The sequence below is a fragment of the Euprymna scolopes genome, chromosome 12, assembly GCF_053919585.1.
Source record: "Euprymna scolopes isolate OS-2025 chromosome 12, ASM5391958v1, whole genome shotgun sequence".
In the NCBI taxonomy this organism is placed as follows: domain Eukaryota; kingdom Metazoa; phylum Mollusca; class Cephalopoda; order Sepiida; family Sepiolidae; genus Euprymna; species Euprymna scolopes.
In genome coordinates this window covers 34,132,114-34,159,851 of record NC_136493.1, presented here as the reverse complement: position 1 = coordinate 34,159,851, position 27,738 = coordinate 34,132,114, and the positions used below count along the sequence as shown (strand labels likewise).

At 33.8% G+C, this 27,738-nt stretch overlaps 1 protein-coding gene across 1 annotated transcript in view; it reads left to right on the top strand.

Moving 5' to 3' along the window:
- Window positions 1-27,738, top strand: part of LOC145291246 (synaptotagmin-7-like) — a 398,599-nt gene that overhangs the window by 189,992 nt on the left and 180,869 nt on the right. Inside the window, exon 3 of the mRNA XM_080136853.1 lies at window positions 12,772-12,886. Coding sequence (XP_079992979.1) covers window positions 12,772-12,886 — 115 coding nt within the window. The remainder of the gene's footprint in view (window positions 1-12,771; window positions 12,887-27,738) is intronic.

The window sequence follows — 27,738 nt, the reverse complement described above, 5'->3', positions numbered from 1 at the left end:
GCAAAGTTTCTTTCTTAGAACTGCATGCCTATGGAACTGTCTTCCGTTTTTCTGCTTTCCAGCTTACTACAATATGGTTGTCTTCAAGTCTAACGTAAACAAGTTTTTGATGAGCCGTTCCATATAAGTTAACAAATTTACCGAATCTCCATTACTAACGGTTACTATATTGTCCAATTTCTACTGTACACTCTTTAATCCTTATCCTCGAGTGGCCTCTTGGCCTTGATAAGTGGTGATGCCTATATAAAAAACAAGAACAAAAACACTATCAACAATTTCCCTCACTCTCTATCTGTGCCTAAATCTAAACACAAATTCCATGAACAAAGTTTCTTTCCATTGAACTGCCCACATGTGGAGCACTGTTTAACTGGCTTATTCCCAGCCGATAAAAATATGATAGCCTTCAAGTCCAATGTAAACAAGTACTTGCTGAGCCGTCCCCTAAAATAATCCAAATTCTACCCAATCTACACAATTAGCGATTACTACACTACCATCTTACATTCTTTAACCCTTATCCTCGAGTGACCTTCAGCCTTGATAAGTAGTGACTCCCCTATAAAAAAAACCTGGGAGGAGGTTGACATTTTGCAGAATAAAACAAAACTAACATCGTCATGTCCTCTAGCACAGATATATGAGGTGCCTTAAATAAGTTTCCGAATCTTTTTTCATACAGGCATTGCTATACATCTTATGAGATGACTGACCAACTTTTATGATTTCAGGTTTAAATAAACAGCTACAGCAGGAAGTGGAATACATCCTACTAAAACCTGATTATCACAGCTGATGAATTTAAAAAAATACGATATGGATGTAAGAACACTTTAGAAGAACTATATGCAATAAAAAAAAATTTTTTAACTTGAAAAAAATGCCACAGAACATATAGAATGCTTCAGACTGCTTTTGGGTCATCTTGCATGAGCGAGCATCAGTTATAAGTTATCAGTGGCATAAGAGATTCAAGGAAGGCAGGGAGTCTATGAAGAATGATGAGAGGTGTAGGAGAAGTAAGGAAGTTAGAACATCAGAGTTGATTGGCCAAATAAAGAATTTCATGTATAAGGACCGTCGTGTCTATAGAGACAATAAGTGCACAGTTTGATGTCAGTGTGGGAACTGTACACACAATTATTCACAAGGAATCGAAGATGTGAAAGATTTGTACCATAACTCCATCTTTGTCAAAGACTATTTGACCAAGATGGATATCAAAACAGTTCTTATCCCTCCCTATAGTCCAGTCCTTGCTCCCTGTGACTCTTAATTATTCCCTAAGCTCAAGGAAAACCTTAGAGGCTGTCGTTATGAGACAATTGAGAAGAAGGTCATTGACATGCTCACACAAGAGGACTTCCATGGGGCTTTCCAGAAGTTATTTGAATGGTACAACAAGTGCATTGCAGCCGAAGGAGATTACTTCGAAGGGGACTAGTGTTTCATGTGTGCGTTATCAATAAAAGTGCTCATATGAAAAAAATCTGGAAACTTATTGAAGGTACCTCGTATATGCATCTGGGGATTGCTTGAGCATTTAATACTAAGCCAACTCAACCTCACCAGAATGAATGCTTTATCAGAATATCAGGTATCCATTTAGGTAATCCCGTGCAATCTGCCTTATCGGTTGGGTCACATGATAAATGACCCAAGAATGGATCAACTCAAAAGGATGATAAGAGGTAACAGAAGAAAATGATGAAAGGGAATTGGTTTCAATTGAAATTAATTCCTCTTAGCGTTCAAAAATCTGTTATTTTTATTTATTTTTTTTTTTGTTAATTTTTTTTTTGCTGGAAAATGTTGAGCAGAGATTTTTTTTTTTCGAAGAAGAGATGAAATTAAGAGCCACGATTTTAAGGTTATTCTTATATCTGGTTTTTTTTTTTTTTTTGTGTGTGTGTGTGGATATTTCAGTAAAATTAGCATCTGATTATAACTTGAAAAAAAAATTAAAACGAAATAATATTGAAACAAACAAAAAGATCCACTTCTGAGTAATATTGCAACTTTGATCTTTATCTTTGGTTTTAAAAAAAATCATAGCTTCGGAAGGACATTTTCTGCTACAAACAACGGAAACAAGAACTAGAAAATTCCATCACTCTATTCAAGGCCATGAAATCAGAGAAAATTCACTACTTTGATCGTCAGAAACAATGACTATTCTATAACTCTGATTCCAACTCAAAACATTTTTGAAAAAATGCTTTCATGGTGAAATATGCCCAAAACAAAAACAAAAAAAATTAGTTGAATTAACTCATAAGGCACCATTAATGCCCGGTCCAGTCTTAACCTGGGGTCATAATACTTGTCAGAATTCCATTTTATTCAAGGTTATGGAATAAGAGGTAATTCATTGCTTTAGTAGACAGAAAACAATGAAAATTCTCTGACTACGATTCAAATGTGGTTGTTTCGTTTTATGGCATATTAACCATTTCCAGGTTATTCAATGCTGAATCCGGTCATTTTGGTAAAAGATTTTATGCTTCAAGTTCTTTATATTTTCAAATATTTATTCATGGTGTTTGTTTGCTTTTTGTTTTGTATTGTTTCTCGACATATCAATACTTTTTGAGTTATTTAATGCTGAAGCCAGTCGTTTTAATGAAAGTTTTTTTTATGGTTTGAGTTTTTTATACCTTCAAATATTCATTTATGGTGTTTGAATTGTGTGTGGGTTTTTTTTTTTTTACATCATTTCTCTTCATCCTTTCAACCTTTTTTTATGTTATCTAATGTTGAATCCAGTAATTTTGGAAAAAACAGAAGTTTTTATTCTTTAAGTTCTTTATATCTTCAAATATTTATTCATGAAGTTTGGTTTGGTTTGGTTGTTTTTTATGGTATTTCTCTTTTCTGGTTATTTAATGCAGAATTCATTCATTTTAGTAAAAGTTTTCATGCTTCAAGTTCTTTATGCCTCGACTGTATACTCTGTCATGTGGCAGCTATCTGCACTGACGGAGGTTAGCAGTAATAGCAAAAAGTGTGGATGGTTCTACACAAAGCCTTCACCATTATAAACCAATCATCTGTGTGGATTTTCGAGCAACTTAGTTGTTGTGGCGGAACCTCAGACATTGAAATCAACAGGAGAGTCCATCATATATATATATATATATATGAGAGAGAGAAGCTTTAACAGGTTTTGAAATTATATTCCAATGTTTCTTAATCTTTGATTGTCCGTATACTGAGTATCTCAATACTCGTGACCCTCTGCACTTCAACAAAAGTGCATATTTTGTTATATATTTTTTATTTAGTTATTCTAAAATTATAAGTTAAAATTTTGCTGCAAAATGACACACTTGTCGTCGAGTTCGTGTGACGAGGCCTCATAAGATGGCCGGTTCTATTTGGGACAAAAATACGTTATTTACGCGTAAAACACCTTTCTGGATGCGAAAATGTCAGGATCCGAAAGCCAAGCCAGAACCAATTAATTTCGTATCTAAATGTTCCACTGTATATACAAATCAATGACATTTTTTCATGGCTGAAGTCTTGTCACCTTATTTATACATTGCAAGTTGCTGCATTTTAAATTACATTTTTTCTGACATTCTCTTCTGGCACTTCCACAGAAGGCCCCTAGAGAGGGGGCATGGGACCCGGGTTGAGAAAGTTAAGTTTAGCTGGTTTAGATTAATGGTGAAACATCTGTAAAAAAATATAGATATACTCGCCACAATCGGTTTTCTTCTCTCTCTCTCTCTCTCTCTCTCTCTCTCTCTCTCTCTCTCTCTCTATCTCTCTTTCTCTCTCTCTCTATTTCTCTCTCTCTCTATTTCTCTCTCTCTCTTTCTCACTCTCTCAGTATTTCTGTTATTTTGTTATCCGTGTATACACTGCAAGTCTATTCATTTTTTTAATTACATTTTGTCGATGTCCTTTGATGGCGCCCTCACTTGAGAAACGCTTGTATATACGATATTCAATTTCTTAGTCCGATAATTTCTTATTCTGTCCATTTCAATTAGCCTTGCGCTATTCAACACTCCTTACAAACTAAAAACCACAGTTTTATGTGAGTCATATAAACGATCACACCATATATATTTACAGTTCGAATGCCTTTATACTCTATCGCTGTTATTGATTATTTGTCTGCATATAATTCAGCCCTCAAATAGTAAATAACAAGGTATAATCAAGCAGTTCTTGTATTCAAGCAGTAAAATTCTTTCCATAGAAATCTGTCCACAATTCTTTTCAAATACTGCTCCTTTAGAACCTCCATCCTTCTTGGAGAACTTCCAGACTGTCTCACACTGGGAGTTGCTCCAAATGACAATCATTCTCCGTGAGATTAATGGGGAGATATAAGATGTCACAGAGGGACTAAAATCTCCTAAACAAGGTGGTTGGAAGGGAATCGTCATTATGGTGCTATTCGAAATCATACACGCTATTATTACATTCTGATTCTGCGTATCATCATTTTTGGTTCCCCCCCCAACAAAAGGAGGGTGGACCTGTAAATTCACCAGTTCGTCCATTCGTCCATCTGCACTTTTGTAGCGTGACCGCATAGGGGAGCGATATCGCTCCCCATTGGGGAGATTGAGACACCCTAGAGCACTGAGTAAGGCCGGGTAATTATTCTGATATTGTCTGTTAAGCGTTAATTGGATCCCGGACAGGGGCAGGTAACCTATCTGAAGGGATGAATTTATTGTGTTTTTGTAAAATAGACATATATTTTATTGTTTGAGAAAAGTGCCAAGAGATTTCAGATTAAAGTAGAATGAAATCATACATTCGTTCTTGGCCTGACGAACCCGTGCTCAGGATGTCTGGCTCACTGAGTGCGAGAGGTCAGAGTGTTAATCTTCTGAGTGTGTGAATAAATTTGAGTTCTGATCTCAGATTTGCAGGCCTATGAAAGCTCTGTTCAGTTTGCACACACACGCAAGATTCAAGAATTCCCCGATTGATGTGTTGAATCATGATTGGTCTAGTGGATTGCCCCAACCAACCCTTTCCCTTGAAATATAAGCGAATGCCCGAGCTAAAATTATCATATCGAAGCTGAATCTTGAGCGAAACACACGCACCCAAGAAAACACCACCCATCCCCCTTTTTTCCATCACGATCGCCATCATAGAGAATGAAGAATAAGATTTTGGACTGTTTTCTCATGTAATCGAACTGAACAATTGTATATATGTAAAACACCTGTAATTTTTTGTGAATTAACTTTTATTAGACTAGAACCCTCTGAGTTTGTTTTCTTTTGATCTGCATGAGAAGCTAATTGATTTTCAGCAGGAACCGACATGAAGCCTGTGACGCTGAAGAATCCTGTTTAGTACTCCCAAAAGAAAACGATCACGGCCATTGCAGTTTCGACAGGGTCAGAGGCCTCATCTGCTGACCTGCGGCGGGAGGCTTACACTTTTCTCAATAACTATGCCTTGGAATTTTTTGAAATTTTGCACAAGCATTAAACATGATATGAGTAAAAAAGTAACAGAACGGATTTTCCGAGAAAACTCCAATTGCCCCTCTAAGAGTGCCTTTCGGGTTAAAACGGCTAAAATGGACACTCTGTGCTTATTTTAAAAAAATGATGCCTTGGATTTTTATAAAACTTTCTGAAAAGTTGTAACTAACTGATTTCTATATAATTTTGTTTGTCTATACTTCATGATAACTCTTTGGCTGTGCCCCAGGGGCTCTTTTAGGGCTAATAAAAACGCTCCATTTTTGGGACTGTTTTACCATATTTACCCAAAGATTTCTGTGTATGTCTATTTAGCAGTTTGGCATGGCGCTGAATTCAAATTTAAATATGTTAAGGCCTTGGGGACTTTTGGGGCTAAATGAGAGGGAGGGCAAATGATGGACTTGGTCATTTCTTTTTTTTTTTTTTGCATGGTGCAGAACTCAAATTTACATATGTTAAGGCTTAAAACTGCACCGTTTTTTCATTTTCACCATGATTTGACGTCCCCTGGAGACTTATGGGGGTGGGGGGGGGCAAATGCTGAACATTTTAAACACCGGGTAGTTCTTGGAAAGAAACTTTGCTCGTGGAACTACAACTATTTGTATAAAACGCATAGGGAAGCAGATAATCAAAAAGTGTTTTAATGAAGAGGGGCATGATTTTTTTGTTTTGTTTTTATTCATTTTTATTTTACTTTATACCTATATGTATATCTATCTGCATCTATCGGATTAGAAGTGATGCATGAGAATGAATATCACACCTGAAATCAGCATCCAAAAGTCAGATTATAAAATTTATTATTAATGCTTGCCTCTCTATATTTTTTTCCCCCTTTTCTGAATTATCAGCTCAACATTTGGTTGCTATAGCATTAATGGCTTTATAATGTTCCTCAAAAAAGATTGCGATAACAAACCCATTTGAAAGGCAAACAAGTCACAACAATTAGTGATTGGTGAGGGAAACGTTATCCAACAATGAGACTTCAAATCTGTTAAGTCAGTATTGAATCAACAGGACAATAAAATTCAAAGAAAAAAATCTTAATGGACTTTTGTTTTGTGGTGGAAAATGTTGTTTATTTTTATTTTATTGCTAATCGTGTGATTTTTTTTTTTTTTAATTCCTTGATGGAAGATTAATTCTATCCAGGGAGGAGACCATTTGTCTCATATTGATGACGACAGATAATCCAACTGCATAAGACTTGAACCTTTTTTCTTTTAACGTTTTCTCTATTTGATTGTGACAGACGGGGGGAGGGGATGGCATAACAAATTGTTGTTTGATTTCATCAGAAATAGTTGTTCAACGAGGAATCAAAATTGGTGATTCAAATTACAAGAATTTTACGGATCTTTAATTACGAAAACACACTAGTTAAGCTGACAACTAAATTAATTCCGTGTAAGCAGCCGCATCACTCTCGCTTCCTTTATTTTGTCCTTTAGTTCTCATATTCCATGACCTACGTTTATGACAAAGGGGGAAGAATTGCTGGTTTCTAGTCTATCTACTTAAACATCTTTTGCATATATCAGTAGTATATACATATGTCTATGGCAAACCTGATGTTTTCTTTCTGCAATGAAACAAACGTTTCTCTGTAGCTTACTTGCCATAAATATATTTTCATACTTCTACTACTACTAAAAAAAAAATACAATTGCTAATTACTTAGAACCTCTATCCATTCATGACTGATGGAACAGGAGCATGCTACCCCCCCCCCCTGTGAAGCAAATAAAGGGTTTCGTTCGAAATTCTGTCCAAATTCCTGAGTTCAAGAGAAACATTTCTGAGTTCGACAAGATACATCTGAAAAAAGTTGGGGGTTAAATTGACCGAAACATTTGTGAAGATGAGAACAATAATCCGATGAATCCAGATAATACGTACTACTACGGTCTACTCGTATATTGAGCACTGTTGAATTAAATACGCAATACAAAATAATATATAGTATTATGTGTACTCTCTGGCAGTCTTCTAAATATGTCTACTTGTAAAGACATACGAAGGCACTCAACTCTCTTCTTTGCAACGTGGTTGTTAGGTTTGCCGCTTATTTCTAGTAGTTCAGAACACATCTTCCATACTGATGATTCCCGGAAAAGGATGAAACACATGTGTATATGGATAAAAAAAAATTTTTTAAATATCATAATACTAACAGGCTGCTCGGCATTGCTCGGTTTTAAAATACCCATCAATATTATATTTTAATTCATACAGAAACTGAAACATGTGCATGCGAGTATTATGTTTTTTTTATTTTTTGTAAACAGTTCATTTCTTGTAAGTAAAAAAAATAAAAAAATACTTGAGCTGAGATCGAAACCAAAACCTAAAGACAGTGAGGGAAGTACGATAACCATTAGGCTGGCTTGATGTAATCATTAAAAGATGTTTTCAAAACTACTTATATTTAATATAATGAATCTGTCATGTGAACCATTCACACATGCACATTATTGAAAGAGTTAGCAAGCAGATAAAAATCCGATGACCCCCCCCTCACATACCAATTTTTAAATTTTGACCCCTTAGTAGCCCGTTTTACGGATGAAACCCGATTAAAAGTTTACCACAGGTCTGATTATACTGCATACTAAATTTCAAATCTGTAGATCAAAAATCCGTTGAGTATATAGGTTGAGACGTGTCCTCACACACACATACACACTTTCTTACTTTTATAAATGTATAGATTATATATCTTAATAATTATGAAACTCTTAGGACCGTCCGGGCGTCCTTGCTTACTTGCTTGCATCTTATACATATTCATCCATATACAGACTGTTTCTAAACTCCAGCCCATTCGGATCGGTGCCGCAAAAATATATTTCTATAAAAGTGAACGTGTCTGTGTGTATGTCTGTGTACATTTCCCTATGCAATAACTCTGTCAATTTTTAGTCTACAGACTCGAAATTTGATATACAGGGTACTGAGATTTGGGAAAATCTTTGTGATGCGTTTTCGGCCAGAAAGTTGGCTGTTATGGGGTCAAAGTTCAATGATTTGACCTTTGAGAACTCTACCAAACTCCTCCGACAATTTTGGGTCTAAACACTTGAAATTTTAGATATAGGTTCCTTGGACATGGATCTAACTTAATAACTTGATTTGAGCCCAAAACAATAAATGTTAAGTGGTCATAATAGGGTAACAGTTAAAAAAATTGACCGTTTGTTTTTTATTTTGTTTTGTTTTTTTGCTAGGATACACCTCAAAACACCCGGGCAATGCCGGGCACCCATGCTAGTATATATAAAGCTAGATAAAGCGTCTGCATGATTTAGAAGATAAATAAGCGAACATGGCTACCTCCACACACGGATTTTAACGCGGTACACACATGACATGAACTCTCCTTCTACTGCAGGACTCTCTAATCTTTTGTCCCTGTCCATACATGGACGCACGCTTCTACTACTAACTTCAACACGCATCCATGAACTCTCTCTTTTAACAGGGCTGTCTAATTTTTAACCAACCTCTCTACACAGGAACTCTTCCCAATACTAACTCTTTTCATACAACGAAGATGATTAATAACGCTGCAATTAAATGTTAGAATGAGACTTTTGTCGACAAAACAACACTCTTGTTCCATCAGACATGACTGGGTAGAAATTTGGAACACTGTTCGGCTGGCATGCTTCCCGACTAAATATAACATGGTAACCTTCAAATCTAATGTAGACAAGTTCCTGTTAGGTCGTCCTCATAAATAACCAAATTCCACCCCAATTTACATCATTAAGGATTACTTCACTACCACCTTACATTCATTAACCCTTATCCTCGCGTGGCCTTCGGGCCTTGATAAGTAGTGACTCCCAAATAAAAATTTTTTTTAAATAATTTGCAATCGTTTTCTTGGTATCACTTGCACTGATGATTTATTTTTTAAGAATGTCACATAGAACTGAATTTTACTTAGTACTTTATCTGTTATGACACGAGAGCGTGTTACCCACCCACCCCCATGTAGAGTTATGTCAAAAAATTCTGAGAAAATTCCAAAATATACACCTGAAAAAAATTAAACGTTACATCGACCGAAACGTTGTGAGAATAACACTCAAGATGAAAACAGTAGTCCGAAAAATGCCAATTATCAATCCTCATCTCAAAATTTCATGAAATTGATAATGCTAAACAAATTTTGGCTAAGGATTATGGTAATATAACCCCAGTAATCTCCCTTAGTAGAACTCTCTATATAATAAGAACTGAAAGTGTCCTCCCTTCCTTTCCTGAGCTTGAATAAGGTATACCTGGCACATGGAAATGTGGTTTTGTTTCATCTTTTAAATCTATCGAGATACCATAACAAGGGTTAAGAAAATAACCTGGGGCGAATCTTTCAACTTTCCATTCTGTTTTGAACACTAATAAGCAAACTTATTTAATTGATTATCTCTGAAACAAATTTGCTTGTATTGTGAGTTTTACATCATAAGTAAATAATTTTTTCTTGAGATGAAATTGAATAGAAAAAGAAAAAACATTTTTATTTTTATATTCATCTTCCCAACTACATTTTGATTTTTTTTTTTTTCTCAATTTCAAGAAGATCAATATTTCAGATGGTTTCAGCAACCGGTTTTGCCTGCGGCGGCATCGGTGGTATTGGATAATTGGGCATTAGATACCCTAGTTAAATAGCCAATCAGTTTCATGTATTCTCTAATTTCTAGCCATCATTTCCAAGAGATTTCAAAGGTATTCACAAAAAGATTTAAAAAAATAAAAAATAATAATAATAAACACTGAAATAAAATCATTGATTTTTGTGTTTTAGCCGCATCTAGCATGGCTACCCGGCGTTGTTCAGAAATATGACAAACAAAATAAGAGTTAAAGTGTAACATCTTCTTTTTAAAAACTTCTCCCTTCATTCTTTTAACTACCCTGTTCCAGCAACATATACAATTTAGCAAATGTAATACTTTGTTAATCGCAGAACTCATGGAAATTCCATGGTAGTTGAAAAATTTTAAAGACACATCTATAATGTAAATCTCACCTGTCTGTTTAAATATATGCATGTATGTATGTATAAAACTTTCGACAGAGACGCCGGATTTTCACAAGATTGGTATCGTTTTGAAGATCGATCCTTCGGGTGACAAATATTGGAAAATTGGCTAAAAACATTAATTCCTTCACCCTCAACTGGGCACTTTTCTATAGAAAGAGGTCGCTTTTTCGCCGATATTTTCGAATGTCATCCCCCTCTTTTGGATTGACTAGCCTTAATTTAAACCTACGTCACTTCCGGTTTGACGAGGAGTGCAACAGCAAAGACGTCACTTTTTTCACGTTCTTTTCCTCCTTTATGGTACGCCTGCTTGCCTACTACCACTTTTCTTTTTTTACTCCAAACACCCAGGCTAGTTATGAATAAAATAAATAGTACTAGTGCATTTATTGATCCGTGCTGAAATAATAACGTTATTATTTAAAAAGCCATTCTTAACATGGGGAGGGAAGGGTGTTTTGTACATATCCTGTACTTTAAGCTTACAATTTAATAAAAAAAAAACATAAAACTTTAATTAAACTTGGAAATACTATTAAAAAAATAGCACGGATCAATAAGTGCATTAGCACCAAATAAATAAATATAAAACAAATAACGACGGATTTTAAACATTTTTTTTTTTTTTTTTTTGTAAATTCTAAAAACAAATTAGTTAAAAAATTTATCACACAACACATTGTTTTGTTTTCTGAATGTTTTTTTTTATATAAATTATAAAGGAGCAGATGTAAAGTCACTTGCTCATTTTTTTGAATTTAAAAATAAATCTGTAATCAAAAAAACTTACAGTCTACTCTCAACATGACTTTTTCTTATTTAAATTATAAAATAAAATAGCCAGTTTGAAACCGTAAAACAGCCATGTTATTTTGTTCTTTTTTTATTTCAAAATTTGGCGCTAATGCAGAGAGTGGTCGTCCGCGCTATTTTTTAAATCGTATTTCCAAGTTCAATTAAAGTTTTATGATATGTTTTTTAATTCAATTGTAAGGTTGAAGTACAGAATAGGTACAAAACACCCTCCCCTCCCTATGTTAGGAATGGCTTTTTAAATAATAACATTATTATTTCAGCACGGATCACTCTCTGCATGAGTACCGAAAATTTTTAGAGAGGAAATGGTTTTAATAATTTTTAACTGATAAAGTGCGACTATAAAGGGAGGTAATTTGTTTCTCATTAATTAATGTTTGCGATGATGATGTTTTTTTTTTTTTTTTTTTGTGACACCGGACGTCAGACAAGTAAATTAATATTTAGATTACATTGACTCAATTCCCCTTCCTCTTTTTTCGCTTTCTCCCATAATCACCTATTATTGTACACATAGTTGATTATTTGTAAACACAAAAATAACATAAATTTTAGACAAAAGGCACATTCATAATAAAATATTAAATTTCTAATCACAAAATTAATATTTTTAGATGAATACATATTTTCTTTAATGAATTTAAAAAATATATTCATTTGGGTATTTGAAAAAAAATTCTTTAATTTATTTTCTATTTATCTAAAAAAAAATTGTCACTCGTACACTTTAGCATCCTCAAGCAAATTATGTTCATTTTGGAAGAGTTCCATTAGCACAAAGAAAGATTTAACCCCCCCCCCCCCGCCCACCATGTTAAGAATGGCTTTCTAGATTTGCTTGGAGATATTGAACTTCGTAAATGGCAAAATTTTATTTTCATTATTAATTATTTTTGTAAATAAACACATTGCAACAAAACTTTTCAGATTTATGTGTTGACCGACATTTTCGAATGTTTAAAATATACAGTGCTTATGTTACCGTGCTATTTTTAAAATTGTATTTTCATTATTAATTATTTAAAATATACAGTGCTTATGTTACCGTGCTATTTTTAAAATTGTATTTTCAAGTAAATTTGAAGTTTCACGATATCTTCTTTTTATTAAATTGTTAGGTGAAAGTACAGAATAGTTACAAAACACCCTCTCTTCCCCATGTTAAGAATGGCTTACAAAATAATAACGTTGTTTTTTTTCAGCACGGTAACCTAAGTGCATAAGTACTAAATATAAAATTCACAGGGGTCATATAGGCAAACTACACCAGCGGGTGCAGAACATTTTCTTAAGAAGAAGTGATGTGTCTTTGGCGTTATGGCCTTAGACCGATTTTTTTTTTTTTTTTTTTTGCTTGACGATCATAATTTATAAACAAAATTGATAAAATGTCTGTCTCGTTTCTTTTTTGTTTTAAAGGGCAAACTTGGTGAGGTGCTGTTATCCTTGTGCTATCAACCGGCAGTTGGAAGACTTATCATTGAAGTGAAAAAGGCCAAGGATCTCAAAGCAAAAGATATTACGGGCACTTCAGGTAAGATTCCTTTCTGATTACTTCTAATATTTAGTGCTTAAAACTGAAAGTTAGAAAAAACATCAAGATCAAATTTATAAGGACAACAAAAACAAAAAGCAAAAAAAAAAACATGTCATCATCATGACTGCTGCTGCTACCTCTGTTTAATGACTTCTCAAATCTGAAAATTTAAATCCGACCATAGTAGGGCTGGATGATCCGAGATGGAGCCGGTTTAAAGGTTGCAAAATGATCGCTATTTCGTGACCCAAACTCGGGAGTCAGTTATTTTTTTATTATTATTATTTTCTTTTTTACATAGGAATAACCACTTATCAAGGCCCAGAGACCACTCGAGGATAAGGGTTAAGAGTGACAATAAAGTAATCGTTAGTAATGAAAATTCGGCAAATTTGTTAACTTAAGTGGAACAACTCATCAAGAACTTGTTTACATTAGACTTGAAGACAACTATATTGTAGTCAGCCGGAAAGCAGGAAAACGGAAGACAATTCCACAGGCGTGCAGTTCTAAGAAAGAAGCTTTTTTCATGGAATCTACGTTTAGGTTTAGGCACAGATAAAGAATGGCGGAAATTATTGATAGCGTTTTTAGCTAGACGAGTGTTTCTTGTGAAAGTTTGGCGAGGGGGGACCATAGATTGAAGCTCAGTCGAACACTTTCCATGAAAATAACCACTAGTTGAAAAAATACGACGCATTGACTCTCTGGTGAGATGGTGCACTAGCTCCGAAAGGAACCAAGGACCCCCGCATTCCACAGAGCCCCCCCCCCTCCGCAGCATACCTCACACCACACCCAAACTTGTAAGATGCATGTACGTCGGCAAACAACAGGTAACAGTGAAAGTGCTCACCGAGGTATTGCTAGCGACATACCTCATCACGTAACACTTTAAACCCAGTGAAAGAAAACTACTGGCAGACAGGGAACACCGCAAAACATGGACGACATCAGCACCAGTCAGAATTCTCTTGAATGAAGTGGCGATGACCAAATCACTGAACCAAATGACGTTCGGGAGTCAGTTAACCGCTCCTCCCTGTAACAACGTAAAATGGCAGAATCAAAAACACCTCTGGGTAGAACCGACCTTCTCGGACCTCCACTATTCTTCCAGGCATTGGAGCCTTCCTTATTTTTTTTCCACAGATAGTGTATTAGTGTATTAATAGTTCTCCACCTGACTCTAAGAAACCGTCATGATTAACAGTTGCAGCACATGAAGCTTTTCTACTTGCCATCACATGATCATGCGTGACGTTGCTCCACATTGTTATGTGTCATAGAATTATTGTGTGTGCTGAGAGGGATTAGCTTTTGGGCTATTATTTTCAGTCTGGAACCGAACTTGCATCAATGACTCGTCTGTTTACGTGAATATATCATAGCCTCGTTTTTCTGCAAACCTTACATCAAGGTCATCCTTGTTATTGTTAATTGTAAATGTTCTAACCGGCTTTCAAACTATTTGTAACGATTTTGTCTTGTTTAGCGCACTTGATTTGTTTTCGAATTTCCAATTCGATGTTTAGCGGTGATTTGACCAGGGTATTCCGATATCGACATTTACCACTTTTTTTTTTTTTCAAACTAAATTTCAGCTGTTATTATTACTATAAATATTCATCTTCTAACATCCGTGTTTTGTTATTCACTCGCTCTCTCTGGAAACCCGGCGTTGCCCGGGAGTTTTGTGACTTAGATACTCGCCATTTACCTGCCATCCTTGTTGAACATTCCTTCCTCACACATTTTACAAACATTTTCGTACATTTTCATTGTATTCCTCTATTTCTAGTCTCGAAATGTTTTCAGACACACCCAAACTAAGAAAAGCTCAACCCCACCCCTATTATTATTTGTGATTGATCAGTCATTGATCAATGACTGATCCTTTGTTTTATTTAGACTTGAATCTCTTTACGGTATCATAGTATTTCTGATGCGTGTAGGTTCTATTATCCTGCAAACAATGACGGCTGTCCCTCTAGCCACCTTTTTGCCATAGTCAAGCTGAGGTCCCTTTCGCCTTACCACACAACTTGACGCCATCTCGCCTGGTGGTCCTTCTCATCGTCTTTTCCCCATGGGTGTTGTTGCAATATTTTCTTTTATATAGAATGGAGCATGTTCCCTCAAAGTTGGGACATTCTATTTATAAACACTAATAGGAACTGACGAATCAAATTAATTCACGTTCTGCTATCAACAAATCAGAAAGCAGAATTGCTCCATAAAAATTAAACCTTTTAGCATCACAACGCATAATTTTTTCGCCTCAACACGAAAAGGATCATTTGCTCCTTGGCTGCAAAATTATAAAGTCCGAAACCAGTACAGAACAGTTGCCCACTGAGAATTCTTCGTCTCCAGGACTTGTATAGAATAACTACCCACCGGAAACTCTTCTGAACATAAACATGGCTTACAATTCAAAAAGTGTTAATAGCCTTTAGGCATCTCATGCTTTCAATAATTCAATAATCCTTGTTTTACAATTGCTTTCACCGAATAGATTTGCCACGTGACATAAAATTGAAAATCTATACTTTTTTATCGTTCAGCAGTTTTTAATTTTCTCTAGTGGGTCAGAAACAATGTTGTGCAGAAGAAGGAAACGGACTTAATTCAAATTTAAACGACGCTTACATTGATGAAAAAACTAATCCAGCGTTTAGTTTATAACTTTACTTACCAATTTTCAAAACTCACAAAGTGTTAACACAATCACTAGATTTCAAATGCGACCCAGATTTGTATTCCAATCTCTAAACTGTATCAGTATTTTCATAAAAAAGTCAAAGTTATGACAGGTTATTATTATTATTATTATTATTATTATTATTTACTCACTAGAAGTTGTGGTGTTCCCTGGAGTCTGAATGACAAGTCTCCCCAAATTTCCAGTACTCGCCACCTCTTTTGATAATCTTTGCAAATTAATTTGTGTTATCGCAACAGACGTTTAGCATTTACTTCTCGTTGGCAGCGACCATTGGTCTTCACTGGAATTTGGGTGGCAATAAGCATCCCCAAAGTCCCAATCCTCTTCGCACCTATTCAGTGGAGGTCTGGTTCGTGCTTTCTTTCCTGAGAATTTCCATTCTCCTTGACCCTCCTTGACTATTTGGCGTGACACTAGATGATGTTGACAATTTTTTTGCGGAGGTGAGGGGTTAAATTACAGTTATATAGTTAGTTTTCTTGATTCTATTTGGTGTTTCTTGGTGTTTTACATCTTTAGCAGCTGTTACACGTCCGGCTTGCGCCTTTAGCTCATGTGTATTAGTCTCTTCATTCAATTATTTTCCTTAATATTTTAATCGTTTTCATCATTGTAATTCGTTGTATCTTCTCAGCCATCCCTTTGATTCTAATCTCTTCCATTTTTTTTTTTTTTTTCGAAGTTTTTCGGGATTGTTCCTAGTACTCTACTATTATTACTCTTGACTTCTTCTGATTATTATTATTATTATTATTATTATTATTGTTATTGTTATTATTATTATTGTTGTTATTATTGTTGTTATTATTATTATTATTGTTATTATTATTATTGTTATTGTTATTGTTATTATTTTTTAATTTTTATTATTATTATTGTTGTTGTTGTTGTTATTATTATTATTATTATTGTTATTGTTATTATTATTATTGTTATTATTTTTTAATTTTTATTGTTGTTGTTGTTGTTGTTATTATTATTGTTATTATTATTATTATTGTTGTTATTATTATTGTTATTGTTATTATTATTGTTATTATTATTATTATTGTTGTTGTTATTATCATTATTATTATTGTTATTATTATTGTTATTGTTATTATTATTATTATTATTATTATTATTATTATTATTATTGGCTCACAATGAGCTTTCACACAGATCATCAAATATCTCTCCTTGAGGACAACTTGTGGTGTTCGCTGGAAGCTGAGTGACAACGACTCCCCAGATTTCCAGTACTTTCCATCTCTTTCAATAACATTTGCAAATAAATTTGTGTTATCACAACAGCTGCTTACCATTGATTTATCGTTGGCAGCGGCCATTGGTCTCCACTGGAATTTGAGTGACAATAAGCTTCTTTTAGGTCTCAATTCTCTCCAAACTTGTCCAGCTGAAGTCTGGTCAGCGCCCTTTCTTTGGTCTTTCCATCCTCCTTGAGCCTTCTCGACTATTTGGCATCACTCTTTGCGGGGGGGGGGTCCAATAGGAGGGGATGGGGGGATAGAGAATTTGTTGATATGTAGCTTCAATGTTATTGGTTCCATGTAACGCTTCTTCATGTTTTGCCTCTGCAGCAGTTTGCCTGGCGGATGCATGTGGCTCATTGTATTATTCTCCGCATTCAAGGGTTTTCCTTAATATTTCAGCTGTATTTTTCTTTTTTTCTTCTTCTTCTTCTTCTTCTTCTTATTATTATTATTATTATTATTATTATTATTATTATTATATTTTTTTTATCTTATTTTTATTTTTCTTCTTATTACTATATATTTTTTTTATTATTATTTTTTAATTTTTATTATTATTATTATTGTTGTTGTTCTTGCTTGTGGTGGGAGTTTTTACACTTTCTCACTGACAACAACCAGCATTGTTCTCTGGAGTCTGGCTTATTTTTCAGCAGTTTTTTTTTTCTTTTGCTCTAGTGCGTTAGGAATGGGGCGGCGTAATGGTGGCCCCGTGGGCATTAATTTTTTTTTTTGGGGGGGGGGGGGCATCTACTCATATAACGAAGCTATCCAAGAACAGAAAATCTACAAAATTTTGCAAAATGATCATAGATAATTTATAATCAAAGACATTGGAGTAATTAAAAAAAATAGGAGTAACTTATAATTTCTTTAATTTCATGCATTGAATTAAAAAACTGCTTAGAACAAGAAAATAATCTAGAGCAAAAAATACATGTTTAAATATTGGAATCCGAACACTTTTTGTCAGAATGAAACAACTTGGCGGCAGAACAACGAGAGACAAAAAAGTATCCAAGATAAAAGTATTTCCATTAATTTCCAAGAAACAGGAAATGTATATTTTGCTGCTATGCCAAGAAACGTTAGTATTATATATATATATATATATATATATATATATATATATATATATATATATATATATATGGTTTATATAAAAATGTTTTCAGCTATATATCCTTTAAAATATGGTCTAAATTGATTCAGATAAACAAGCTCAATGAAGTTACCTTTCCGGCTTCAGAGCATATATATACTGGTTAGTTAAATTTCAATGGTCAAAGAAAAGAATCAATCCACAATCGTGACTTTTTCAAATTTATTTTTTTAATATTTTATTTGGACAACTGCATGTAAAACCCTCAACTTCAGTATCTATATATCTATAAAAGTGAGAATGTGTGTGAGAACAACTCTCAACCTATATGCTCAACAAATTTTTGATCTACAGACTTGAAATTTGATATATGGGGTATTCAGACATATGGAAAACGTTTTAATCAGTTTTCATCCGGAAAAACTGGCTGCTAAAGGCTCAAAATAGAAATAATTGGTAATTGGGGGAGGGCATCGGATTTTTATCTGTTTGTCTACTGTTTCACAACTGTGCATGTTCATTGTTATCATGGCAGCTTCCTTATGTTAAGAATAAGTAGGTTTGGAAACACTTTTTAAATACGTGTCAAGCTGGTTTAATGGTTATCGTACTTGACTCACTGTCTTTAGGTTTTGGTTTCAATCTCAGCTCGAACACTTTTTTACTTACAAGAGGTGAACTGTTTAGAAAAGACATAATACTCGCATGCACATGTCTCATTTTCTTTCCATTTTTTTCTTTTACTTCATATTTTTTAAAGAATTTAACGTTACGTTTTAAACCGGATAACGCCGGTTACATCTGCTAGTTTTCTAGATTTTTGTTTACTAAATAATATCCCAAAATTTAACTATATTCAGTCGATTTTTACATTCTACTAAGTTGATTTCTATGGATTTTAAACCATTCGTCCTAATTTACAAAATGATAAATTGGCATCATTTTAATGACTCTCTCTTTGTCATTTTATTTACCGCCTTTCCAGGAGGTTAGACATTAGGTCAGGTATTGGTTTGATTAAAGTGTTTCTGCTAGACGAACTAGATCGAACTTGACATTTTCAGTTTTTCAGTCCTCTTATTAACGACTTAGTGATTGTCATTACCAGATCTACTTTTATGCAGAGCAATCTTTTATTTTCTCCTCTCTGATTCGCGGATTAATATAGCATGTGTTAACCACAAATCATGGAGAATCGACAGCGTTTCATTTGTACGTTTTTAGTTCTAATTCTAGTTATGCTATTAAAATTATTTAAACAAAATTGATGGTTCTTCCTTGTTGTAGCGAAATTCGAAAATTGAAATATTGAGTTTCGAGTGAAACCAATAGTATCTACTGAATTGGTATGTCGCAGTAATGAAAATATCCACAAAATTACGAAAAACGAACATATAGATAACTACTTATTAAAGAAAATAGTTTTCAAAGAAATTAGCAATTTTAGCATAACATAGTAACTGAAGAGCGCGGATATTAACAAGGAAGGTAATTAATTTTTGCAAACTGTCAAAAACTTAGACCAATTCAAACTGAGTTATTTCCCTTGTGTTTACGTCACACGTGACAAAACATAGCGAAATAATTTTTTCGGTGAATCATGAAGATACGTGTTTTATGTAATATTCCAGAAATATTTGACTTAACTGTGGCATAACAATTAGGAAGATAACATTACTTATTGTTGAAATTGATAAAAACAGTAAGTAATTATTGTTTTGTTTTTTTTAATGAAAACTATTTTTTTTTTCCGGCTGTTGGATTTCGCTTCAATAACGAAGAAGAAACATTTTTTTTATATATACATATATCTCTTACCTCATCAAAGAAAAATTATTTGTATCAATATATGTCAGACACAGCGACCAGTATTTCCTAGTGTGGACTCAGATTTTGCCGAACACAGCAGTGTCTCACATGATTATATGCCTCCAGCAAACGACAAAAAAATCTGGTGTGACTTTGATGAAGACGTATGCAATATCGTCCAAGCCACGTCTGCAGGCAAGTGTCCCTAATGATGGAGGTTTGAACAGAGCTGAAAGGGAGAAACAGACTGAATATCAAGGTCTCATGCATGATATAAAAAGAAATTGGAATCTTAGGGAGATATCAATCATACCAGTTATTATAGGTGCCACAGGGTTTATGAAGAAGAACCTGAAGTCTAACCTAATATTCCTGGTGAACCAAGTGCAAAAGAGATCCAGATAATTGCACTTAAGAGAACAAAGAGGATACTAAAAAGAGCTCTCGGTTGGTTTCAATAAAAAGTAGGGCAATGTTGACAACTGGTTTGCCTGCTCTATATCTAACGTTATAATCATCAAAGGAAGAAAATTTAAAAAAAAAAAAAAATAAATAAAAAAAAAAAACGACGATTCCAAACGATAATTAAACTATATGCTGGAGAGATTTGGCCATAAAAAATAAAAAAATTAAAAAAAAAACAAAGTATACTGTCGGGATAGGCAGAGTGAAGAAGTACAAATAGCGAGAAAGGAATTAAAATCCTTCAGAAAACAATTAAATTTAAAATAGGAAAGAAAAGAGAAATAACCATGTGACAAAACACAATGTGTTTTTTTTTTTACAACTAATCACTCTTAAATGATGACATCAAACATCTAAGTTGAAATGCCGTTTTTTTTTTTTTTTAATGTCAATAAAATAGACAACCATAAGCAGGAAATTTAGCGCTGAGTATAAATTTAATGTTGATTACATTCGGTCCATACTCACAGCTATATCTGCTGTTTGTGTCCGGTCAGGGTCACCTAACGAGGAAGTTTCCAGACCCGAAACTTTCAGTGACGTGGGAATAACAGCACTGATGACGTTCTCAAAGATTGCTCTAATTAAAGGTAATTCAACGAGACTCTGAAACACAGGGTGGCCCACTTAAAAGTAGCCTGATCTCTCTAATGACACCACAAGACAAAATGCAATTATTTTTCCACAAGATGGCGCTACAAGCCACACGTCTCACAGATCACCAACACGAGTTCATGACATGTTTACGGAAGAGAGAACAATAAGCAAAGGGTTATGGCCACCACGTTCCCTGGACTTGTCATCATGTGATTTTTATCCTTGGGGGACTTTAAAACAAAAAAAATTATGCAAATAATTCTCACAATCTAGACTGGCTAAAGGAGTACAGTACCAACGTTATCAGGAGAATCACCAGAGAAGGTCTCCAGGCAGTATCTGCAAACGTTGTTAAACGTGCCCGGAAATGCAGAGATGTAAACGGGGGAGCACTTTCAGCATCTTTTATTACACTACATGTAATTTAAACAATAAAAGAATGTTGCTCCTCTCTACTACATTTTTCTGGGCTACTTTTAAGTGGGCCACCCTGTATAATTCAGTGTCTCCATTGATAACAAAATTTACTGCTTTAAAAAGATAAATAAAACCAGTGTTGGAGCAGAAGAGATCACAGAAAATTATTCGACTTCAACAATCTATATATTAATACGATAGCGTGTGTGTTATTTTGTGTATCACACTTACATAATTTTTCTTTTGAGTGACTGTTGTTTGTTATGACCTTGCATTTCTTGTAATAAATTATTTTACCACAAGTTTTAGTTTTGGTTTCGATTATAGCTGATGGCACGCAAGCCATCTATTTTTTTTTATAAATAATTTTACCAATAATTTTTACTACGTTTTGGTTTTGGTTTCGATTATAGCTGAAGGAACTCAAGTTATATATATATATATATTTCTTCATAAATTTTATTTCGGTTTTGATTCAAGTTGATGTGCTCAAGTCATATGGATATATTTTTTTTATTTTTGAAATCACAACTTTATAATATATAAAAATCGATAGAAAATTGACTTTATAATAACATATACGAAATCTGCATAAATTAAAATATCATATTTAAGCGTATTTTACGACGTGGCTATATATGGCATAATCACGTTGACACACCGGTTTCTGTCAGATCATCGAAGTTAAGCAACGATGAGCCTGGCCAGTACCAGATGGGTGACCATTTAAGACTTCCACGTGCTGTACGTGGTCTCCACTTATCTCAGTATTGTTTCCAGTCGTCCTGAACCTCACCTTGCCACTGGACTCAAGCAATACCGATTCAGGAGAGGTGTGGTTAGAGACTGCGCAACCCTTGCCACACAATTACACGTGCAGCTGCCCCTACAGTGGGTAACCTTTTGTCCTTTGAGACTGAACGGAAGCATCGAACAACTGGGCTATGCCAGGCGTCCCTGCTAGCTTAGATAAATACTTTTGCAGTTTTAACAAAAGAGCTACAATAATATCAGGGCGTCTTCATTTACGCTGAACATCCACAGAATGGCAACATCAATATATTACATATGGGGAACTTCCACAGGTTCTGTTTTGTATTTGATTTAATACAAGAGAAGCATATGAAATTACTGCACAAAAAATGCCATTTTAATAAGATTTTGCTGATTTTTATGACATGAAAATGTAGACAAGTAATCACATGAAATTCATCCTGGGCTAGCTGAACCGGCTTCCTCCAAAGGGAGAAAAGTCTAGGGAAATTTAAATACACAAGCGGTTACAGCTTGCATGTATATCCCGGCTAGAGGAGATAACGACATTAGGTTTTTGCAGTTCTTGTAGGAAGGTGTTGAGGTTCACCTACATACAGCGCCTGGTATTTTCAAATGATTACCCATCTGGTACTGACCAGGCTAAACATTGCTTAACTTCGGTGATCTAATGAGAACTGGTGTGCCAATATAATTATGTTGTATCTGATAGTAATTTACTTAATCGCCAACTGAATTATCCTCCTTTAATTGAACTTTCGCTGCAAATACATTTCTCAACACTTTATCTTTCGGAAAGAAATACTCGTTACGTTCACGGATGATCATTGCCTTTTTCCTTTGTCGTGTCTTGAATGATTTTTACATCTATATCTTGGTCATGGGAATTGGCGATGTTAGGATTTTGCGAGGAGATGTCGAGTTTCTCTAACATCCAGCGGCTGATATTCCCAAATGGTCACTCATCTGGTATTGACCAAGTTCAACGTTGCTAAACTTTGTTGATCTCATGAGAACCGACATGTCAACGTGATTATGCTGTATAAGACTCACTTGTGTTATAGATTTGTTTTCAACCATTTAAAAAAAAAATCAAATTGATACTGAATAAGAGCTGGAGAGTTAAAAATTAAGCTCAACTCGTGCTTGATCTTATTGAGAAGAGTGATATTGGTACTCATGCACTTAATGATCCGTGCTGAAATAATAACGTTTTTATTTAAAAAGCCATTCTTAACATGGGGAGGGGAGGGTGGATTGCACCTATTCTGTACTTTAACCTTACAATTGAATAAAAACAAGGCCGATAGCCATTAGTCACGTGCTCTCGTGTAATGAATGAATGCGTGAATGTAGGATTGAGATGAAATTCTTAAAGATAAACTAAAATGACCGAAAAATGGGCTGAAATGACTTAAATAAATAAAAAGTAAATGACTAAGAATGATTTTAATGAACTTAAGGATGAACTGAATGACCTTAAGAATGAGTTGAATGCTTAAAAAATAACTGGAATCCTTCAGAAACAACTTGAATGATCTGGAGAATTACTTGAATGGCTTTGAGACTGACTGGTTGTAAAGTGGGTGATCATTTTACATTAAATTAATACAGAAAAGTGATCCCCCACTTTATATCACAAAGTTACAAACATAAGTACAGCATGTTACACTTTGATCTTGGCCAAAAGGCCAAGAAAAGCTTAAAAAGCTAAGAACAGCATCTATTAATCTATTAACAACAGACCTTTGACGGATACTACACTTTGATCTTCATCTTTAATTTATTCTGTTTAAAGAAAAATTACAATTCAAAAAAATTCAATATAAAATTAAAAAATTTTAAAGTAAAATCTCGGAAAGACACTTTGATCTTGGCCAAAAGGCCAAGAAAAGCTTACAAAGCTAAGAACAGCATCTATTTACAACAGACCTTTTATCTTAACCAAAAAGGCCAAGCACAAAAGTATTACGGACAGACGGACCGACGGAGTGACTTATAGAGTCGCTTGCACATGATTAAAAACATATCATAAAACTTTAATTAAACTTGGAAATACGATTTAAAAAATAGCGCGGATCAGTAACTGCATTAGGAGCCCAAAATTTACTAATATCGACTTCTTTGTATCATCTGTCAACTTAATGAAAGGATTTTACTCTAAACTCTAAGAACATCTCTGTTTTCATCCTAACTGATTGCTAAAAGCTAATGTTTGTGTTAAAATGTGAAAAATGAAAAACGTCCAAAAGCTACTTATTTCTTAGGAATGAACTTCATATTCAAACTACTTTCTTCTTCTTCTTCTTCTTCTTCTTCTTCTTCTTCTTCTTCTTCTTCTTCTTCTTCTTCTTCTTCTTCCATTAAGTGTTTTCTCTTGATTTATTTCTATCTTGTTATAACAAAAACAAGATCAGCAAAACATTTATTTTTCAAGATGTATTATGATAGGATTAGAGAATATACAGCCATTTTAACACCTTTTACGCGTACATTTCATAAAAAAAAGCAATCCATTATTTCATAGCATTCTCTTCTACTCAAGTTCAGTATAAATTCAGAATATTGTTTTTCACAACCCATTAAATCCCAGGGTATCTAAATTTTTTCCCTATTGAGCTGAAACTTTGTGTAATGACAAAAAATCTAATATATAAACGGCTATATGTCTGTCTGTCTCCATATTTTCAAACTCTATCTCCTCCGAAACTAAAAGTTGCACAGTGTCACTAGGGGCCTCAAATGATTGGATTTTTTACGGGTTTTATGGGTCTTTAGCCGGTTAAAATTGTTTTTAATGCGTCAAAATTGAAAAAATCGTTATATATTTTGCACATTCATCTTAGTTCATTTTAATTTTTTAACTTTCAATCAGTTTATATGCGTATCATATTTGTACAGTGGTAACGTCACCAGCTTTGAATGCTACAGTTTCAGTTTCGATTCTAGCTGACGGCACCTAAATACTTTTTTTTTTTTGACTTTTGAAATCATAACTCTATAATAATATATACGAAATCTGGACAAATTAAAATATCATATCTAAACGTATTTTACGCCCAGGCACTCCCTCCCTCGCTAGTGAATTAAAATACAAATTGGAAAGAAGAAGGTTATTTATTTTATTCAGAATACGAAATATTGACTCTCCGATAAATATGACACTGAGTACATGTGATATACTTTAGAAATGAAGATGTTATACATTCAAGATAAGAACTTAAATGCCTACTAGACATTATCCTCGAGTATCTAAGATCTCTGTGTGTAAAGACGTTTACTTTAATACGTTATCAGAAATTAAACATTATAGAAAAAATGTTGTGATATACACTTAACCGAATCCTTATGTTTCGTTCATAAAATAAGGTTTCAGTAAGGAACAAAGCAATTTACATAAAAAGGTATGTTGTAAAGTTAATGTTTAGTTCATAAAATAAGGTTTCAGTAAGGAACAAAGCAGTTTACATAAAAAGGTATGTTGTAAAGTTGAACTTATGTTTCGTTCATAAAATAAGGTTTCAGTAAGGAACAAAGCAGTTTACATAAAAAGGTATGTTGTAAAGTTAATGTTATGTTTGGAGATGTTCAGCAACAAATTATTTTATTTCTGTTTTAACCCATTAAGTCCAAGTGTATCTATTTTTTTTAATATTCAGTTGAATCTTCCAAAGTGATATAACGATAATTTACTCTTTATTTATCATACATAATAAATTATTTTTTTATTATATATATATATATATATATATATATATATATATATATAAATTGTTAATCTTTATTTCAAAATACTATAGTTATAAAGCCCCTTTAAGAAAGTAAAGTTGAACCTTTTTTAAAGAATTAAGAAAAAGCGGGCAACTGTAGCGCAAATGCGATATTCTGACTTCTGGTCGTTGAATACTCTCTGATTGTTTACTATGTATGGCCGCTGATTTGGCATTTATAGGCACATAATTTCACTCAATTTTTGTGTTAATTGCTCGTGGCATTAAGGTAGAATACTAACCTACGAAATCAAAATTAACTTAGTAGCGAAATCTCCCGACCAGCAGTAATTATCACTTTCTACACTGATGATTGTGTAAGTATGAAATATTAATGTCTGTAGGCATAAATATAATTGTTCGTATTTATTAAAAACTCTCGTATATATATATATAAACAAAGAAACTGTACGTGAAGTAGGTGTGTCCTTTGTAATTTAAATTTCTGCAAATTAGTATTGGCAGAGATGCAGAAACCTAAGGGGATTCCAAAGTCTATCAGTCCAAAGGAAAAAAACTATTAGAAGGCGTTCCGGCATCTGGAGAACTCTACGGTTATGGTTTTTGCTGCTTGTTAGGTTAGTTGGATTGGAGATATGTACCTCGAGCGAGCACAAGTCTTGGAAGTTTTTTAACCTTTAAAACTATATAAAAAACTTATTTAATTTTTTTATATTTTTTATCATTCGTTGAGAAACTATTTGTCGGTAAGTCATTCAATCACCTGCAATCAATGTATCAACTTGCTCTCTCGAACTCACGATAGTCTTAGAGTTATTTCAGGTATCATCGGCTGTCTACCATGAAACACTGTTTCAGGGATTTAATAGTTATATATATATATATATATATATATATATATATATATATATATATATATATATATATATATATATATTTTCACCTTGGTAGCTAACGTTTATGTCAAAGTTTTAGAAATGAACAATGTCTAAAAACTACTTACTTATTACAAATGGGTTTCATATTGAAACTCCTTGCTTTTATTAATTTTTGTTTTTTCCTGATTGTATTTCTATCCTATTTTGCTTACATTGTTTCTGACATCTTTTATAGGGTGCATTATGGTGAGATTAAGTAACAGATTGCCATTGCATATCAGAAAATCACATTTGAAAAAGCGCACTTCTTACCATTTTTTTTATATGTATAATTCATAAAAAAGCCACTTAAAATATTACTTTGCATTATTCCATAGTATGCTCTTGGATTCAAGTTCAGAATAATTCCTTACTTAAGATATATATGTTCCAATTCAAATAGGTTAGTTTTTTTTTCTCTCTCCAAATTGAAAAAAAAACGTCAAGGTCACAATTTGATACAAATGTTTATATAAAATATTCATATATTTTGACTTTTGTTGCTCAGGCTTAAAATATGTAATGTATCTATTTAGAAATCAAACCGGAATCAGAAATGCGTGCACCAGCACATAAAAAGCAAATAATATGACAAAGTTTTAATAACACGATTTGCTTATTTTTATTTTTGTTTCAGAGTTTATTGGAAATATATATGAGGTGCCTTCAATTTTCATGATTTCATGTTCAAATGAACAGCTACAGCAGAAATTGGGATACATTCTACCAAAGTCTGATTGTCACAGCTGGTGAATTTCAAAAATGCAATCTGGACGTGAGGACACTTTAGAAGAACATTATGCAATAAAATTCTGTTTTAAACTTCAAAACATTCCAGAGAAACGTTTGGAATGTTTCAGTCTGCTTTTAGACCATTTTGCATGAACGGAGCATCAGTTTTTGAGTTGCATAAGGGATTCAAGGAAAGCAAAAAGAGTCTGTGAGGGATGATGAGAGGTGTGGGAGAAGTAAGGAAGTCAGAACATTAGAGTTGATTGGCCAAATAAAGAATTTCATGGAGAAGAACCGTCGTGTGTCTATATAGATAATAAGTGT